Genomic DNA, 15,351 nt, shown 5'->3' on the forward strand with positions numbered 1-15,351 from the left:
CAGATGACACCACCCTTATGACAGAAAGTGAAGAGGAACTGAAGAACCTCTTGATGAAAGTGAAAGAGGAGAATCAAAAAGTTGACTTAAAATTCAACGTTCAAAAAACCAAGATCATGTTATCTGGCCTCAATTTTTCATGGCAAATAGATGGGGAAACAATGGAAACAGTGACAGACTTTGTTTTCTTGGGCTCCAAAATCACTGCAGATGGTAGCTGCAGACATGAAATTAAAAGATGCTTGCTCCTTGGAAGAAAAGCTATGACCAACCTAGACAGCATATTAAAAAGCAGAGATATTACTTTGCCAACAAACGTCCATCTAGTCAAAACTATGGTTTTTCCAGTAGTCATGTATAGATGTGAGATTTGGACTAATAAGAAAGCTGAGCACTGAAGAAGTGATGCTTTTGAACTGTGGTGTTGGAGAAGACTCTTGAGAGTTCTTTGGACTGCAAGGACATCAAACCAGTCCATCCTAAAGGAAATCAGTCTTGAGTATTCATTGGAAGGACTGATGCTGAAGCTAAAACTCCAATATTTTGGCCACCTGATGTGAAGAACTGACTCATTGGAAAAGACCCTGATGCTGGGAAGGATTGAAGGTGGGAGGAGAAGGGGACAACAGAGGATGAGACTGTTGGATGCCATCACTAACTCGATGGATATGAGTTTGAGCAAGCTCCAGGCATTGGTGATGGGCATGGAAGCCTGACTGCTGCAGCCCATGGAGTCACAGAGTCAGACACAACTGAGTGACTGAACAGAACTGATCTATGGATATGAGAGTTGGACAATAAAAAAGGCTAAATGCCAAAGAATTGATGCCTTTTGAATTGTGGTGTTGGAGAAGACTCTTGAGAGTCCCTAGGACTTCGAGGATATCAAACAAGTCAATTCTAAAGGAAATCAGTCCTGCATATGCATTGGAAGGACTGATACTGAAACTGAAGCTGCAGTACTTTGGCTACCTGATGCGAAGAGCCCGCTTTTTGGGAAAGACCCTGATGCTGGGAAAGATTGAAGGCAAGAGGAGAAGGAGATGACAGAGGGTGAGATGGTTGGATGGAATCACTGACTCAATGGACATAAATTTGAGCAAACTCCCAGAGATGGTGAAGAACAGGAAAGCCTGGCTGCTGCAGCCCATGGCCTCCCAAAGAATTGGACACAAGTGAGCGACTGAACAATATCTACCACATCTTAGACTAGTGCTGTCTAACAAAACTAGCTGTATGGTGGAAATTTTCTATTCTCAATGTCTAGTATAGCAATTTTGGAGAAGGCAATGGCACCTCACTCCAGTACTCTTGCCTGGAAAATCCCATGGATGGAGGAGCCTGGTAGGCTGCAGTCCATGGGGTCACTAAGAGTCGGACATGACTGAGTGGCTTCCCTTTCACTTTTCACTTTCACGCATTGGAGAAGGAAATGGCAACCCACTCCAGTGTTCTTGCCTGGAGAGTCCCAGGGATGGGGGAGCCTGGTGGGCTTCTATCTATGGGGTCGCAGAGAGTAGGACATGACTGTAGTGACTTAGCAGTAGCAGTATAGCAATTTAATTTAAGAAACAAGAGTCTAAACTGAGCAGTTTAAACTGAAAACAATAACTTTTTATTTTTATCTATATCCCTATGCCTTTCTGTGATTCAAATGTGTCTAGCCCACAAATCACTCAGACCTTCTCTTCATGTCTGATTCTTGGTTCAGCTCAGGCTGGGACCCTTGACACACTTGATTGCTGACTGCAGTGCTTCATTTAGGGAGTCTGGAGGATCCATCTCCTCAACACGCTACCCTACTCCATCCACACCACCAAGTCCATGATAGCTCATATTCTATGGCTAAGATGACTGTTTCCTAATTCTTTGCACTATTTTGAAATACATCAGAAGGTGAATTGGCCACTGTGTAGGCTGGTTTCTCATTAGCCTGAGTACACTTGCTCTGAGCATCTCCAGCCAGGGTAGTTGATACTTCTTAGGTTCATGAAGGCTTTCAATGAGAAATACTTGAAGAAAAGATTTAATACTAGACTTCATTTTTTATATTTTTCATTCCTGTTAAATCAACATTTTGTCCATGTACTTCTAATTTAAATTTTTATTTCACTGCTCATACTCCAGCACATTTTTTTTTTAGTTGTTCTTAGTTTATATCATAGAGTGTAGACCCTCAGAGCAAGTGCTGTTTCTTGTGGCAAGTGCTTGTGTAGACCTTCTTACTAGTTCATATACTTTATGAACTTTGCATAATTTTGGTTTTGTTATTATTTTTTTGGACTTCATATCCAAGATATCACACTGCATTTAATTATCGTGTCTCTTTAGTCTTCTCCAATCTGTGACAGCTTCCCCAACTTCCCTTGTTTTCAAGACCTGAATGATTTTGAAGAGCACTGGGCACATATTTTGTAGGATTTTCCCACTTTGGATTGTCTGATATTTTCTCATGATTCGTTTGGGGTTGCAAGTTTGAGGCAAGAATACAACAGATGTGACAATCCCTTCTTATCACACCATATTGGGGGACATGATAGTAGCATGACTTCTGACTGGCAGTGATAATCCAGCACTTGACTAATCCTGTGTCTGCCAGGTTTTGCCACCCAGGTTACTACTTTACCTCTCACACTCTATGAACTGGAAATGAGAAACTAAGTTCAGCCCACTTTCAAGGGCAGAGAATCAAACTCCACATCCTAGATGGGGAGTTCCTACACAGATAGTCTGAGATTTTTCTGTAAGGAAGACTTACCTTTTCCCCCATTTTTAATTTATTTATTGCATATTCTATTTGTGTGGGATCATGTTTGTTTAATTTATGCTTTTAATTTTACTAAGATTTTTAGGACCTCCTGTCACCCCTTCTAACCACATCATTGACCACTCACTAATTTTTCCTTGTAAATCGGCTCTCCAAGTTGAGGTGACTTAAAACATCACCAGAAAAGATACATGCCCCTCAGTGTTCATTGCAGCACTGCTTACAATAGCCAAGACATGGAAGCAACCTAAATGTCCATTGACAAAGATATATTATGAAAACACTAGCCAAAAGGAAACTGGCATGGTTATACTCAGATATGACAAAGTAGCCTTAGAGAAAAGGAAGCATTATAAGGTATAAAGAAGGAAATGCATCACAAAAATAGCTATACCATTTCAAACATTTACACATCTAGGAAATATATCTTCAAAATTATAAAGCAAAACCTGATTTTTTAAAACCTTTTTAAGTATAAGAATGATGGTGAGTTCTTTTAATGTCCTTGTAAGTAAAATAGAAAAGGCAAATCTACAAGTATGTATAACTTTTGAACAGCACAATTAATAAATAAGACAATTGATATATTTATTTTTTAATTTACCAACCAAAAAATATGCATACTTTTTATGTACATATGAAACATTTATTCAGATGAATGGGTAAAAAATGAGATATATCTATACAGTGAAATATTATTCAGGCTTTATAAAGAAGGAAATTTGCAACAGCATGAATAAACCTAGAAGGCATTATGCTTAGTGAAAGAAACTAGTCACAGAAGGACAATTACTGTATGATTCCACTTACATGAAATATCTAAAATAGTCAAATCCATAGAAGCAGGGAATCAGATGGTAGTTGCCAGGGAAAGAAGAAGGGAGAAAAGGGAAATTGACTTCTAATGGTATTTAAATTTTTTGTTACACAAGATGGCTAAGTTCTAGAGATCCACTGCATAATACCTATAGTTAACAGTATGGTGTTGTGCACTTTAAAATATGCTAAGAAGATAGATCTCATGTTAAGTGTTCTTACCAAAGCAAAAACAAACACAAGGGAATACAGGAAATTTTTTAAAGTGAAGGCTATATTTAGTACCCTGGTTGTGGTGATGATATCATGGATGCAGGCATGTGTCCAAACTCATCAAGATATCCACTTTAAATTTTTAATATATCAGCTATACCTTAATAAAGCTAAATGTATGACATGTTTTCTTTTTTCCATGAAGCAATGGGAATAAATTTCAAGTGTTTAAAATCATGCAAAGTGTTTTCTGACAAGTGGAATTAAACTAAAAAATCAATGATGAAAAATATAACCAAAAATTCTTCCATGTCTGGAAATTCAGAAATACAAATTCTAAATAACTAGTGTGTACAAGTGGTCATTAGAAAATGTATTGAAATGATAAAGACAATATGGCATATCACACTTTCTAATATTTCTAATAAGTAGCAAAAGCCATGCTTAAAGCAAATTATTAGCCTTAAAAGCATATATAAGAAAATGATGTATTGATGTTTTTCTTTCTGGCAAAACCAATACAATATTGTAAAGTTAAAAAAAATAAAATTATTACAAAATAAAAAAAGAAAATAATGGCTGTAAATTAACATCTACATCAAGAAACTAGTAATATAATGCAATGTTATGATTCATAATAAAAAGCATATATGGTATTGGTCCCCATTTCTGGCACAGAGTTCCTAGAAACCTTGGAATTTCCTAAATGTTGAGAATAATCAAGTCATATTTTGTTAGTTAATGAGGTAATTTTGGAAAGCCCCTAGAAAACCTAAAGATGAAGGGAGTTGTCAGTGGAGAAAACCATGTGATTGGAGGATTGGAACTTTTAGTCTCACACCTTGACATCTGGGGAGAGAAGAGGGACTAGAGATTGAATTCATCCTAATAGCAAATGATTTGCTCAATTTTGCCTATGTAGCTTCCATAAAAACCCAAAAGAATGATGTTTGGGTTTTCCCTGGTGACTCAGCTGGTAAAGAATCTGCCTGCAAGGCAGGAGACCTGGGTTTCTTCCCTGGGTTGGGAAGATCCCCTGGAGGAAAGCATGGCAACCCACTTCAGTATTCTTGCCTGGAGAATCCCCATGGACAGAGGAGCCTGGCAGGCTACGGTTCACGGGGTTGCAATAGGGTCAGACATGACTGAGTAACTAAGCACAGCACATGGTGTTTGGAGAGCTATCAGTTTGGTAAAAATGTTGAAATATAGGAGAATAGTTCGCTTGAAAGGGCATGGAAGCTCCACAACCTAAACCCATATCTTTCCCTATTTATCTTCCATTTTGCTGTTACTGTTCTTTTGTAATATGTAATCTAATAAGTAAATGTTTCTCTGAATTCTGTGAGCCACTCTAGGAAATTAATCAAATCTAAGAAATCTAAGAATGATGTTATAGAAACATGTTAATAGACATTAACATGACAAAAAGATATCATGCCCAAGCCAATGGTAAATTAGAAATTTGAACAACTCGAACAAATTTTTTTGATTTATTTTATTGAAATATAGTTAACTTACAATGTGAAAATCTGCTGTATAGCAAAGTGTTATTTATTTATTTGTATATTTATATATACATTCTTTTTATATTCTTTTCCATCATGTTTATCACAGGATACTGAACACAGTTCCCTGTGCTATGGGCATTGTTGTTTATTCATTCTATATTTTAGTGAGCATCCAATAATTCTAAAGTCTCAATCCATTCCTCCCCCATCCCACCCCACCTTGAAAAGTACAAGTTTGTCCTCTATGTCTGTGAATATGTTTCTGTTTCATAGATAGATAGGTTCATTTGTGTCATATTTGAGATTCCATATATAAAAGTGATATCATATATTTGTCTCTCTTTTTGAATTACTTCACTTAGTAGGATAATTCCCTAGGTCCATCCATGTTGCTGCAAATAGCATTATTTCATTGTTTTTTATGACTGAATAGTATTTCATTGTATATATGTACCATATGTGTGCATGCTCAGTCATTTTAGGTGTGTCTAACCCTTTGTAACCCCATGAACTATAGCCTGCCTATTTCCTCTATCCATGCAATTCTCCAGCAAGAATACTAAAATGAGTTGCCATGCTCTCCTCCAGTAGTTATTCCCAATCCAGGGATTGAATCCACATCTCCTGTGTCTCCTTCATTGTAGGCAGATTCCTTACCTGGGAAGTCCAGGGCAACTCTATTTTAGTTGTTCTGAGGGACCTCCATACTGTTTTAAATAGTAACTGTACCAATTTATATTCCCAGCAAAAATGTATGAGGGTTCGCTTTTCTCTACACTCTCCTTCTCCAGCATTTGTTATTTGTGTTTTTGTTGTTGTTGTTGTTGTTTTTATGATAGCAATTCCAACTAGTGTGAAGTGGTACCTCATTGCAGTTTTGATTTGCATTTCTCTAATTATTAGCAATTTTCAGAATCTTTCTGTATGCTTGTTGGCCATCTGTATGTACAAATCCTTTTAGAACATAACTTACCAAAGTTGACACAAAAAAGAAATTAACAACTTGAAAAAATAATTTTATTTTTTAAAATTAGCAGTGAAACTTAAAACTCTTCCTCCAAAATATTTTTTTTAAATATGAAGAAAAATAAAATAAAATAATAAAAACTTTCCTGGAGGATAGAAACAGAGGAAAGATGTCTCAATTTATGAGGCAAAAAAACCCTCAATGAAATAATTCTTGAGAAAATTATAAGAATTTTAAAAAATGAAACATTGTAAATAAAAGATTAGCAAACTGAATCTACACAATATATTACAAACAAAATAAGTTTTAGAAACACACTTTTGTTTTGCCATTTGAGAATCAAAAAGTGTGATTCATGGCATTAAAAGTAAAAGAAAGATATAAACAATTTGTTATCTCAAGAAATGCAGAATAAGCCCCTAGCTATTCATAATATAATAACAAAAAAAATTTAGCAACTTTGAAAGAAACTATTCTTAATCTGATAAAAAGTATACATGAAATACTATAGAAATTATAACATATTAATTCTTGAGTAATTCTTATCCAAGTAAAAAGATAAGAATGCCAGCTGTCTATTCTATTTATCAGTGTAATGACATTCATAATGAATACAACTGGGCAAGAAAATTCAATAAAAGATAGCATAAGGATTGAAAGAAGCAATAGGAATTTTCTTATTTAAAGTTGTCATAAGAGTATGCACAGAAAATCCAAAAGGATCCACAGATAAAATATTAAACTTAATAAGTCAATTTAACACAGATACTGGCAACAAAGGCAAAATATCTTTTTTAATATTTCAGTATATTAAGAAAAAACATCATGCAAACACATACACCTGCCTGCATACTCTCATACAAAGCCCTCGTATTTTAAGACTTAAGACCTATTTCTGAAAGTCACTCATCCAGAGATCATAGTTAAACTCATGAGTAAATTAATATTTTCCAAGGTCAGGTTTTTAGAGGAAAACCATAAGTTCAAGAAGCCACCTCTAAGGAAGGCTGACATGGGGGAAGGAGAAGAATGAGAAGAGTAAAGAAAAAGAGGAAAGGTGTAAAAAGGATATGGCAGTTGTTGCAAAACACCAGAAAGCAGAATAACATCAGAACTTTGAAGCAAATAAAACTCTAACTTAGCTGTTTTACAAGGAAAAATAAAACTCCTTGTGTTCATTGACTAAAATATCCAGAAGTAGGTCAGTCTACTGATCTACTCTTTGATTCTGTCATTATTCTGTTATATTTGAGAACTTCATTCCTGGGCCAGCTTTACCCATGGAACAAAATTCCATATCAACTTGGAGCTTTGAAGGCATCATACCATCCAGACGAAGAGAGAGTTCCTCCTTTTTCAAACACCAAATATAACTATAGACTTCCATAAGGTCAGATCAGCAATTATTCCAACCAAGTATTGCAGGAGGACGTGAAATGCTGTTCATTATCTCAGATCTTGGTTCTCATCTGGGGTCAATTTTGCCCCCTAGGGACATTTCAAAATATTTGAAAATATATTTTTTTATTATAACTGGGAAGGTGCTATTGGCATTTAGTGAATAGAGGTCAATGATACTGCTAAAAATCCTACAGTCCAATGAACAACCTTCAATATCAAAAAATTAATCAGCCCAAAGTGTCAGAAGTTTAGGGCTTGAGAAATCTTTAGACAAGAGGTTCTTAAACTTAAGAGTACATCCAAATAACCTAAGCCTATTAGCAAACAGAATTCTGGTCCCCATTCCAGAATTTTTTTGTTTCAGTAGGTCTAGAGAATGGGAGCCTGAAAATTTCTTCTAACAAGCTCACAGGCACTACTGCTGCAGCTGATTCATAGTCCACACTCCAAGAAACACACTGATGAGGGCCCTGGCCTTAGCAGAGGGTGCAGTGAAGCATACAACAGCATACCTATCCTGTAAGAGTGGTTGGAGTTGGAGTTTAATGCATCCTGGAGAAACAACCATATATGCTAATAGAGAGGAGGAAAAAATATGTTTTTAGTCATCCCCTACCCTGCCTGAATCCTAAAGTCCACATCGTCCTAAAATATTCAGGTGGCAGAACTGCTTCCAGCACTCCTGGCTTTTCCAAAACTTCTGCTTTCTCTAACCTCCTTTCCCAAGTCCTACAAAAAATATACTCATATTCTACACTGCCGGGGACCAGCCCCGGCTGATCCAGGGTATTCGAAGGAGAGACGGCGTAGGCGAAGATCAGGATACAATAGCTTCAATTAGATATTAATTAGAGATATAAAGAGTAATAGAATAAGGATAGCTCAGTAGGAAAATTCAGTGGAGAAAAGAGGCTGAGTGGCTTGGTTTACGCGGGAGACCAATAAAACTTCAAGACAAGAAGTTTGCACCACTTACGTAGGCCGCAGGCGTCCTTCCGTTCTCCCGAAGGAGAGGAGACACTGAGGCCTCCCCGGTCGGATCTTAGAAGCCCAGGCATAATTAGTAAGCATGGTGGGTTCGGCGCTCCAGATGGAGACTCAACCAGAGTGAGAGAGAGAGCGACATGGGGAGACCAGTATTTCGAGAAACTGATCCCAATTCTTTATTTTCCAGAGTCTGTTTTTATACACTAAGATGTTATGCAAAAGTCACGTGGGGACAGCAGTCCTGACTTTTATTAAAGTCAGGTGCTTCACACAAATGTATACAGAGGTCTTAGGGGTGTTACATCATCTTCTGGCCAGGGGGGCCTGCTGACAATTTACAACCCTCTCCTTGTGACAGCGGTCAGTCAATCAGGACACTTATTTCTCCAGGGCTGATTATTCTCAAAACAGACGCCACCCAAATAAAGTTACATTCCTACAGGGTGAGGGTGTAGTGGGTTTTAGTTAAGGAAAGAATTTACTTAGCCTAAGGTCTAACGTGATTAATATCAAAGGTTAATTCTATATATTCATTAATGTGTGTAAGGGCAGGGGATATGGAGACTTAGCAACAAACATTGGCTCAACAAATGAAAAACCCTTCACCAACACAATTTCTAATTAGCCCATTATACTTATACTAATAGTTTTCTAACTTTTCTAAGGAACCTGTTTTTAGAAGGTTTAAAGCATCTTGTGCCTCTCACGGTTGGGAGGCTGTGAGCGATCACATGTGGCCGGACAAGCCTGTCAGGCAGGCCAGAGAACCTTCAGAGGAGTTTGTAGGTTAAAACACTCTTGTCACACCCAAGAGTTTTTATTGACTGGAGCTCTAGGTTAACTCCTCCGAAAGAGGTGGTTGGGGACAGCCCCCTGTAAAGTCAGAGGTGTAGGTAAGAGCACAAAGTAGTAAAGTAGGCAGGCTCTGGTTATGGGGGTAGATGCTCGAGGAGTTCCAGGGGGACTCCTGAGGCTCGATCCCGCCTTTGCGTATGTCGAGCCTCCTTCCTCATGACCTTTGTCATGGGCGGAGTACCTCACTCTGGCCCCCAACACTACACCATCCGCTGTTTTAATTAAAATGAGTTTGGATTTTTTAAAACAGAGTATCAGGACTTTCCTGGTAGTCCACCAGTTAAGGCTCCATGCTGCCAATGCAGGGGGCACATGTTACATCCCTGGTAAAGGAACTAAGATCCTCCATGCCAGGTGGTATGGCCAAAAAAAAAAAAAAGAAGTTTCTATAAAAGTATGAAATAGGCACAAAAAAAAAAAAAAAAGAAAGAAAATGTAAACAAAAGTCAGAGATAAAACTGACATGATAAAACAAAGATATCAAAGCCCCTAAGAGCAAGGAAAGTCCTCTTGACTCATTTGCTTGAATATTTAACAATCCACCTGCACCATTACCCCTTCCACATCCTGCCTGTCATTCATGCTCACTAAATAATGATGAACAAGATATTTCTCTGGTGAATTTTTATAGGCAAACTATAGATACAGTATCGGCACAAGTAGTTTTCTTCAGAAGTGTTCAGGGTAGAAATAAGGAGAGTATGATATGTTTTAGTAAGAGGAAAATTCAGAATATTAACTAAAAAGGAAAAAAAGGAGATTATTTTGAAAAAAAAAAAAAAAGACTGTTAACATGGCAATCAACTCAGATTATTTTACTATACAAACACATACATAAGAGATCTTGCCTAGGATTCACTTAGAGCAAGCCTTGCAAAGAACTTTCTTTCAAAGAACGCATAAGAAGAAAAAGAAAAACATAAAGAACTGCAATGTTCTGGGTAAAGAGGAAAGTAGATCTCTGCATGACATTAGTCAAGGGATGGTTACTTCTATTGTAGGACCAACGAAGGCTTCCTGGAGGAAGAAGGAGCTCAGCTTCTCCAAGATAGAAAATCATCCAAGCAGATACAGTGAAATTAAGTTAAAATGCTGGTCATCTCTGCAAATATGATTATCTTGGCATAAATACAGTTAGCTCACTTTGACAAATGATATTTCAGTAGGAGTAAAAAAAAAATGTTATAAAATAAGAAGCCAAAGGGATGTCACAATTTAGTCCTGTACATCATTTCATTTAGTCTGAGATACATTCTTTCTCACACTTCACATCTGAAATCTATGTGGATTCTACTAGTGATATTGTCTTATAATGTACAATTTTTTATCATTTTTCCACCAGAGTATGAATTATGATTTATCTAAAGCTTATCAGAACACTGATTTGATCAAATATGATGGTTGCTGCTGCTAAGTCACTTCAGTCGTATCTGATTCTGTGTGACCCCATAGACGGCAGCCCACCAGGCTCCCCCATCCCTGGGATTCTCCAGGCAAGAACATTGGACTGGGTTGCCATTTCCATTTGATGAAATATAATGAGAGTGACTCCTGAGCTGTCAACCTGAGTTTCTGGGCTCCTGGGTAATTGCTCTAAATGGGAAAGAAGACACGGCGAGGGCTCACAAGATAGTCTGATATGACCTGTTAAGAACACAAGCAGTCAGACAGAAAAGGACAAATTATAACATTGCTTACATGTGGAATTTAAAAAATGATACAAATAAATTTATCTACAAAGCAGAAATAGAGTTACAGTTTTACACAACAATCTTATGGTTACTAGGGGAAAGGGAGTGAAGGATAAATTGGGAGATTGGAATTGATGCATACGCATAAATATATATAAAATAGATAATTAACAGGGGACCTACTGTGTATCACAGGGAATTCTACTCAATACTCTGTAATGATCTATGTGGGAATTTCTATTCCCACATATTCTATTCTAAAAAGAGTGGATATATGTATAACTGATTCATTTTGCTGTACAACAGAAAGTAACACAATATTTAAATCAACTATATTCTGACAAAAAAAATTAAATAAAAAAGAACAGAAGCAAACAAAATTACTCTACATAACAGATATTTGTGTAGCTATGTTCATGGCAGCAGTATTCACATAGCCAAAAAGTAGAATCAACTCAAGCTTCCATTGGCAGATAAATAGATAAAATTTGTTATACAGTCTTAAAAAGGAAAGAAATACTAATATGTGTTGCTACATGAATGAATGATGAGGACACTGTGTTGCGTGGAATAAGGCAGTCACAAAAAGAAAAATAGTGATGATTTAACTTATAAGAATTACTTAAAGCAGTCAGATTTCTATAGACAGAAAGTAAAATGAAGGTTGCCAAGGGATGGAAGAGCAATGAATGAGGAATGGGACTTAATGGGCATAGACATTCAGTTTTTCAAAATGAAAAGAGTTCTAGAGATTGGTTGCATACAATGTGAATGTACTCAATCCTACTAAACTTTATGTTTAAAATTACTAATGTGGTAAGTTTTATGTCATGTATATTTTACCATAACTTTAAAAAAATTAGATTTACATAAAAAAGTGAGTTGGGCAGAAAGGGGAAAAGTTCTGATGGAAATGCTGAGACTAGAATGATGTAGTAGACCAAATGGAATGAGTGAGAGAATGGACAGAAAGGAAAGATTAAAAATGAAAACTCACCAACGCCTCCAAAGCCATAATGCAAGACATATCAAAAGGATCAAGGAGGGCACTATTATTGCCACAGATATCAAGCCAATGTACTTGGGGTGTCCTGGCAATATGGAGAGGACACAAGGATGTCACTTCAAACCCATTCACTAGTTCTTCTGGCCTTCTTGCCCACCCGAGTGTCAGCAGCACCATTACCTGCTTACGGACATCTCTGGTTCCCTTTCTCTTATTCCCAGATGTCATATAGTCACAGCCACCCTTAGTCTCTCCTTCTTGCCCCATCCCACCCAGTCAATAGTCCTTCATTCTTACCTATTCTATACCTTAGACCATTATTTTCATTCCTTCAGCACTGTAGTCCCAGAAATAAACCTCAATTTCTATCTTTCTCTCTTTTCCTCTCCCTTCCTACCTCTCCCTCTGTCTCTCTTTCTTCCCCCTCTCCCTCCGTCTCTCTGTATCTCCCCCATCAAATCCCTCCCCTTCCCCAGGCCCTCTCTCTGTTCTTGAGGACCATCTTCTCACATCCCCAGTTCCTTCTCACCCCAGTACAGTATGATGTCCTGGTCTCCTAGACTGCTGTGCTTCACTCGACAACTCAGCCCAGCCGCCTCCCCAGCCACCACATTGAGGGTTACTCGGAGATACCAAGTCCAGTCAGCATTGGGCATGATGTTTCCTTGCTGAGTGCCAGGCTGCTCCTGCTCACCCCTCATCCACATCACCCTCACAGGTTTTGGGTAGAATCCTGAGACATGGCAGACCAGCAGTAGGTGGCCAGGCCCAGGAGTGGGGCCACTGGACAGCCAGGCTTCAGGCTTCACTGGGGTAGGAAGGGGTAGAAAGAGTATCAAGTTATGTCTCTGATCTAGAGCATACAGAGTCAGAAACCCACAAGTGTGGACAATGACCTCTTCCACTTCTTTGGAAACCAAATAATGTATTGATTAAACCCCTCTCTTCATAGGTACCTCCTACTCTTAAATTTAAAGAAGGTGGTGGGAAGTGAAATAGGAAAGTCTTGGGGAGAAAACAGGATTAACCTTGCCTCTGCAGTTCCGCCTTCCCTGCATCGAGGACACCCAGGAGATATCGGGGGCAGGTTTCTGAGAGGAGTGTGTCTATGATACGCAAGATGCCTTGGTACTGAGTAATGAATACACAAAACCACTGTGCATCACTGCCTCCCTCTGGCTCAGGCACACATGAACGATTCTTGATGCTCATGAAATCCAGTCCTCCAAAACCTGCTCTCAAGAAGCTTTGTATGACCTTCCCAGAATGCAGCTCACAACCTGCTATGCCCTGAATCACAAACGGGTCTATAAAGAAAGAAAACAGAGACATAGTGATTTTAAAACACACAAGAAAGAAAGATATGGGGAAAGAACATGGGACTTTGGATTTGGATGGAAAGAAAGGTCAAAGATATGAAATGATGACCCAAAAACCAATTGCTGTACTCAGAGACTTTTCAGAAAGACGAGCATTCTGGAGAGGTATGCATGTTGTAAATAGTGGAGATGGACTCTTGTAAGGAAGTTGGGTGGGCAAGAGGAGAGGAGAGGAGCAATGTGTGATGGAGTCAGGAATGCAGCACTCCAGGGTAAAAGGGAGAGTTACACAGAGAGAAGAGATCAGGCAACAGTTGCTTGAGCAATGGATTGGAGAAGTCACACTTTAGTTCACTCAGGCACAAGGTAGGAAAAAGAGCTTTTTCCTCAGGATCTGAGAGAAGCAAGCTATGCACAAACAAACCAGGAGTTGGCTACAAAAGAGGAATTTCATCTATCACAGAAGACTGCAAGAAACAGGAAGAATCTGGGATACTTGGCGGACATATGGAGTCACAGTTGGACAATACTCTGGAGGGGTATATGCACACACTTGGGTAAAAAGAGAAGGAGAGGACCATGATCAGAGGGAGTCTGAACCAAGAAAGAGAAAAGTCATAGTGAATATCCCCAGTTCAGAGGACTGTACTCACATTCAAACTGGAATTCACTTACAATATCCTGCACTTCCAGAGTGAACCCAATGAAGTAGACTCGGAATAGTTCCTCCATCTCAGCCACCTCCTCATCACTGAAGTTGCCCTTTGACCAGGGCTTCAGGAAGATGGCAGTGCCTGAGTCACTGTCCCAGCCATGAATCTGCAAATCATCCAACCAGCCTGAGCCTTGATTTTGAGTCCAGGTGCTGTTGGCAAAGGTCGAAATCTGGATGAGATGGAAGGAGGTTGGCCCCTGGAATGCTGTGGTGGTGAAAGGATAAGAAGAGTGAGGAGAAAGAATTAGGATGGAAAAGAACCCAGAGTCTGAATAACAACATAGAAGCTTAAACATTCCTGGCTCCAGCCCCAACCTCCAGAATAGGGGAGCGCGCGGGAGACAGGAGAGCCCAGACCCTTACTGCTGGTGCAGCATGTTTTTGCTCAGAGCCCCTGACCTGGGCTGGGAACAGTGAGAGTTACTCTTACCATCCTCATTGTCACCACCTGGGACAATAACTGCTAGCAATAGAAGTGGCAGAAGCAGCATTTCAATGGGAAGTAGAACTTCTGACTCTCAGAATTGGCATTTGATCTCTAATTCAGCAAACTTTTTTCTCACTACCTCTATAATAACTTCCTCTCTCTTCCAACTGACAAATCTCTGACCTACATTCCACATCACAGAAAAACGTTCCTCCCACACATTTGGGCTCCCACCCTGCCTCTCATTTCCACTCTAGTCCTTCACTTATAGATTTTATTTTAATGTCTCTGACTTTCAGCTGTTCTCCTTGAACTCAGCTTTTTTCATATTTATTACCTTGGGAAAGCTACCATGTGATGTTGAAAGGTTATTTCACCTCCCCAATCCTTTATTTCCACATCTGTGAAATAAGAGGGTAATATTAAACAATTGCTCAGCTTCCACTCTGTTTTAATCTAGAAGAGTTACATTGGTTTATCCATCCAATTTAACCACCCTCCCCACAGCCCATCTCCTCTGGCACTTTGTCATTACCTCTTACAAGTGTCTAAATGATCCCTCTTTCTTATCACATCTCTCTTGCCTCATCTAACCTTGCATTCTCCTTTGTGTGTTAGTGTGTGTGTGTGTGTGTGTGTGTGTGTGTGTGTGTCTGTGTGAATGTGTGAATGTGTA

General features: G+C 38.7%; 1 protein-coding gene across 2 annotated transcripts; it reads right to left on the bottom strand.

Annotated features, from left to right (window-relative positions):
* Window positions 1-10,471: 10,471 nt before the first annotated feature.
* Window positions 10,472-14,844, bottom strand: LOC113890420 (T-cell surface glycoprotein CD1b-3). 2 transcript variants are annotated; one of them, XM_027538309.1, is made up of 6 exons: window positions 14,679-14,844; window positions 14,187-14,453; window positions 13,243-13,521; window positions 12,744-13,022; window positions 12,206-12,299; window positions 10,472-11,161 (listed from the first exon to the last, which is right to left on the bottom strand). In XM_027538309.1, exons 1-6 carry the CDS (start codon window positions 14,737-14,739, stop codon window positions 11,140-11,142), a joined length of 1,002 nt encoding a protein of 333 aa, XP_027394110.1. In that variant the 5' UTR covers window positions 14,740-14,844; the 3' UTR covers window positions 10,472-11,139. The 2 variants fall into 2 exon arrangements, with proteins under 2 accessions (XP_027394110.1, XP_027394111.1); XM_027538310.1 differs by having other exon boundaries at window positions 11,111-11,161; window positions 12,848-13,022; window positions 14,679-14,739.
* Window positions 14,845-15,351: the final 507 nt, after the last annotated feature.

This window comes from Bos indicus x Bos taurus, chromosome 3, assembly GCF_003369695.1.
Source record: "Bos indicus x Bos taurus breed Angus x Brahman F1 hybrid chromosome 3, Bos_hybrid_MaternalHap_v2.0, whole genome shotgun sequence".
NCBI lineage: Eukaryota > Metazoa > Chordata > Mammalia > Artiodactyla > Bovidae > Bos > Bos indicus x Bos taurus.

Bases quoted from the DNA above. Each gene is read 5' to 3' on its own strand.
- LOC113890420 (XM_027538309.1), bottom strand. From the start codon at position 14,739: ATGCTGCTTCTGCCACTTCTATTGCTAGCAGTTATTGTCCCAGGTGGT. The intron at 14,454-14,678 runs GTAAGAGTAACT...TCACCACCACAG, and splicing joins AGGTGGTGACAATGAGGATG to CATTCCAGGGGCCAACCTCC. The intron at 12,300-12,743 runs GTGAGAAGGAAC...CCATATTGCCAG, and splicing joins GGACATCATACTGTACTGGG to GACACCCCAAGTACATTGGC.